Consider the following 3,751-nt stretch of genomic DNA (forward strand, 5'->3'; position numbering starts at 1 on the left):
GATGGCCGCCATGTTGTTTTCGCTTAAAAGATGCTTCGATGCGAAGACGTTGTTCGGATGAAGGGGATGCTGTTCGTGTAGACGTAACTGATGCTCATCATCTAGATTTGTATTCGTCTGCTGTTGGTGATGCTGATGCTGATGTTGCTGTTGTTGTTGTTGCTGCTGGTGGTGATGGTGGTGATGGTGTTCATGTTGGTGTTGTTGCTGCTGCGATAGCGGTGGTGGCGGCGGCGGTGGTGGAGGTGGCTGCTGCGCTGAAAGTGTTAGCGGAGACGACCGGTCACGTGGGTGCTGTGAAAGATTGTGATGATGATGATGATGATGAATATTATGAGGGTGATGTTGTCGATACTGTTGATGATGATGCTGTTGCTGTTGTGATTGTTGCTGTTGTTGTTGTGTTGATAGTGGTGGTGGTGGTTGTGGTACTGGTGTCGGCAGTGGAGGTTGATGGTGCCGTTGCTGCTGCTGCTGCTGCTGTTGTTGTTGTTGTTGCTGTTGTAATTGTGGTTCTATGAGGTGGTCATTTTCCGACTGGAGCATGTTTACAGCATGGTGACTCTCCATGTGCCGTCGAAGGTCAACTTTACGCTGAAACGATTTGCTACATCTCTGGCAAGCGAACGGCTTGAAACCTGAATGCTTCCTACAGTGAGTAATTAGATTAGATGACTGGCTAAACGCTTTGCCACAGTGAGTGCACTTGTACGGTTTTTCACCTGCAAAAATACAACGATACAGAAATATAAATAAATACAAATACATATTAAAAATAATGGCGTAAGTTGTTTACGACAATAAACGGAATCGGGAGAAAATATACAAAAATAAATGCATTTTATCAACCAACTTCTGATTCAGAATCTTTGGGGTTTTGACACTTAGGTCAGTGTATTTTTATCTAATGTAAAAGTTAATTGAATACAAAGGGAGGGAAAATAAAATAGAAAAAAATTTTTTAAATGTAACCAATTAACTTTTTTGATTCAGGATCATTAGGATTTCGGCACTTGTGTGAACGTATTGGTATCTAATGTAAGAGTTATGCGAATAGGAAAAAGGAAAAGAGGGAAAAAAAGACAAAAATAAACATATTTAATCAACTTGATTCAGAATCATTAGGATTTCGGCACTTAGGTGAGCGTACTTGGTATCTAAGGTAAAAGTCAAGTGAATCTGATCTGGTAACATGTAAAACTCTTCCAACAGTTAATTTTGGCGCAGATATAAATGTTCTTTCGGCCACCATATTGGAGAGAGAAAAATAGAGAGAGAGAGAGAGAGAGGGAAAGAGATGAGGAGAGAGAGGGCGAGAGGGAGAGAGGGGACGAGAGAGAAGGAGAGAGAGAGTTTCACAAGCCCTCGACTGGTTTTCATTTACAGGTGAGTAGACTGGGACAGCGTGAAGTGAAATGTCTTGATCAAGGACCCTACGTGCCACCTGGTCCAGGAACCGAATGCGTGATCTTAGAATCGTGATCCCAACACCTTAATTACTAGACTCAATGGCGCGCAGTCGTGTGTGTAGGTATGTGTGTACGTACGTGTGTGCGTGTGTGGGTGTGTGTGTGTGTGTTGTGTGTGTGTGTGTGTGCGCGTGAGAATGCGTACGAGTGCAACGAAGAGTTACTATAAGAGATAGTGAAGTTAATGGTAGAAGGATGAGAGAGAGGGAGAGAGAGAGGAGAAAAGAGGCAGAGGGAAGAGAAAGAGATAGGAGTATTCTATTAGAGTGAAAAGGACACAGACAGATTGAAAGAGAGGGGGTTGTGTATGAGAGAGTAAAGGAAGGAGAGGGAGGAGTATGTTCGTTAAATATTCTTGTTCCGTATGCATTTCACTGATGATGATGATGATGATGGTGATGGTTGTGGTGATGGGGGTGATGATGGTGGTAGTGGGTGTAGGTCTAGTCGTGGAGATGATGGTAATGGTGGCGGTGATTCTGGTGGTGTTTAAGAAGGTGATGTTAACGATGATGATAGTGGTGCTGATAATGATGTTGGCATTGATGGTGGCGGTGGTGATGGTAGTGGTGGTGATGGTGGTGGTTGTGGTGGTGGTGGTGGTGGTGGTGGTGGTGGTGGTGTTAGTGTTGTTGTTGTGTTGGTGGTGGTGGTGGTGGTAGTGGCTTGGTGATAGTAATATTAATGTTGACGTTATGGTGGCGGCAATGTTGTTGATGTTGGTGGTGGTGGTGGTAGTGGTGGTAAAGAGCGTGATTCCCTAGAAGGGATTTCTGAATTGAATTGTGATTTTTACTTTGATGATGCTACAGCTGATGTTGTTGTTGTTGTTGTTGATGATGATGATGATGATAGTTGTGGTGGCAGTGGTGGCAGTGCTGATGGTGGTAGTGTGCCGCAATCGAGAGATCGCCATTGCTACCACCCGCCGCCGCCACCCCACTGGCATTAGTGGCGCTAGTGGCGACAATATACGTATGTAATCAAATCATCATCATCATCATCATCATTTATAATTATATATTTTTGTTATCATTCCCCTTAATACTATTGTCGTTGTTGTTGTTGTTGCTGTTTCTCTTGGCAGAGGTTTCGGTGTAAATGGAATTAGATTTTTCGGCCCCTTTCATCCGTTTTCAGATATTGTCACCTCTTAATGGTAAGGAACAGAGCAGTCCTTGATACAACCCTGCAGCTCATTGCTAGCCCCCTCTCTCCCTTTCTTTCCCTTCTCTCTTTCGCTCCTTCTTTCTCTCACTTATTTTCTCTCTCTCTCTCTTTCTCATATATATATAGGTAGGTAGATAGATAGATAGATATATACACACATATATATACAGACATATATATACACACATATACACACACATATATATATATACACACACATATATATATATATACACGCACATTTAATGTATGTATATGAGAGAGTTTCAAATTTTGCTCTCTCCCCCTCTTTCTTTCTCATTCTCTTTATCTCCCTCTTTCTCTTTCTCGGTGTCGCTCTCTCACTTTTTGCCTTAGCCGCATATTTCAAGATGGCGGGCCTTAACGGTGATATTTTAGCGTTGGCATAAAAAGAAGCACTCCCCGTTTTGCCATTAACGCGAAATTGTTACGTGAGTGATGTGTATGGGTGTGTGCACGCACACACACACACATACACGCACACATATATATACACACACACACACATGCACGTACGCACATATAAATACACACACACACGCATATATATATATATATACACACGCAATACAACACACACACACACATAAACACACTCATATATATATATATATATATATATATTATATATATATATATATATTATATATACGCACGCACGTTCACATATACATACACACACACATATGCATATGCATATATAGGTATATTTCTACACAGCGGCATTTTAAAGTTCTTATAAATTGAAAATATTTCTCAAATATGGTAAAGAATGACCCAGATAAGAGAGAGGGAGAGAAAGAAGCCGAGAGAGAGAGAGAGGGAGAAAGAGGAAGAGAGGAAGAGAGAGAGAGAAAGAGAGAGAAATAGTGGTTTGTGAGTAGATAGTGTAAGAATGGAAATATGTGCGGGTGCGAGAAAGAGAAGGAAAGATGGGAAGACGGTGGGGTGGGAAGTGAAAGAGAGGTGACGTTGAAATGGGAAAGGAAGGAAGGAAGAAGTGGACAATAGGAAACAAAATGGTTATGGAATTAGAAGATGCTGTTGGGATGTTGATGTTGTTGACGTTGATGTCACTTGTTGATCAGACA

At 41.8% G+C, this 3,751-nt stretch overlaps 1 protein-coding gene across 1 annotated transcript in view; it reads right to left on the reverse strand.

Annotated features, from left to right (window-relative positions):
- LOC118760894 (hybrid signal transduction histidine kinase L-like) overlaps window positions 1–722 on the reverse strand; it is a gene marked incomplete at its 5' end in the record, with an annotated part of 1,357 nt that extends 635 nt beyond the window's left edge. The window contains one exon of the mRNA XM_036498498.1: window positions 1–722. This exon is cut by the window's left edge and continues 635 nt beyond it. Within this exon, the coding sequence (XP_036354391.1) occupies window positions 1–722 (722 nt within the window).
- Window positions 723–3,751: the final 3,029 nt, after the last annotated feature.

This window comes from Octopus sinensis, unplaced genomic scaffold (assembly GCF_006345805.1).
Source record: "Octopus sinensis unplaced genomic scaffold, ASM634580v1 Contig01357, whole genome shotgun sequence".
NCBI lineage: Eukaryota > Metazoa > Mollusca > Cephalopoda > Octopoda > Octopodidae > Octopus > Octopus sinensis.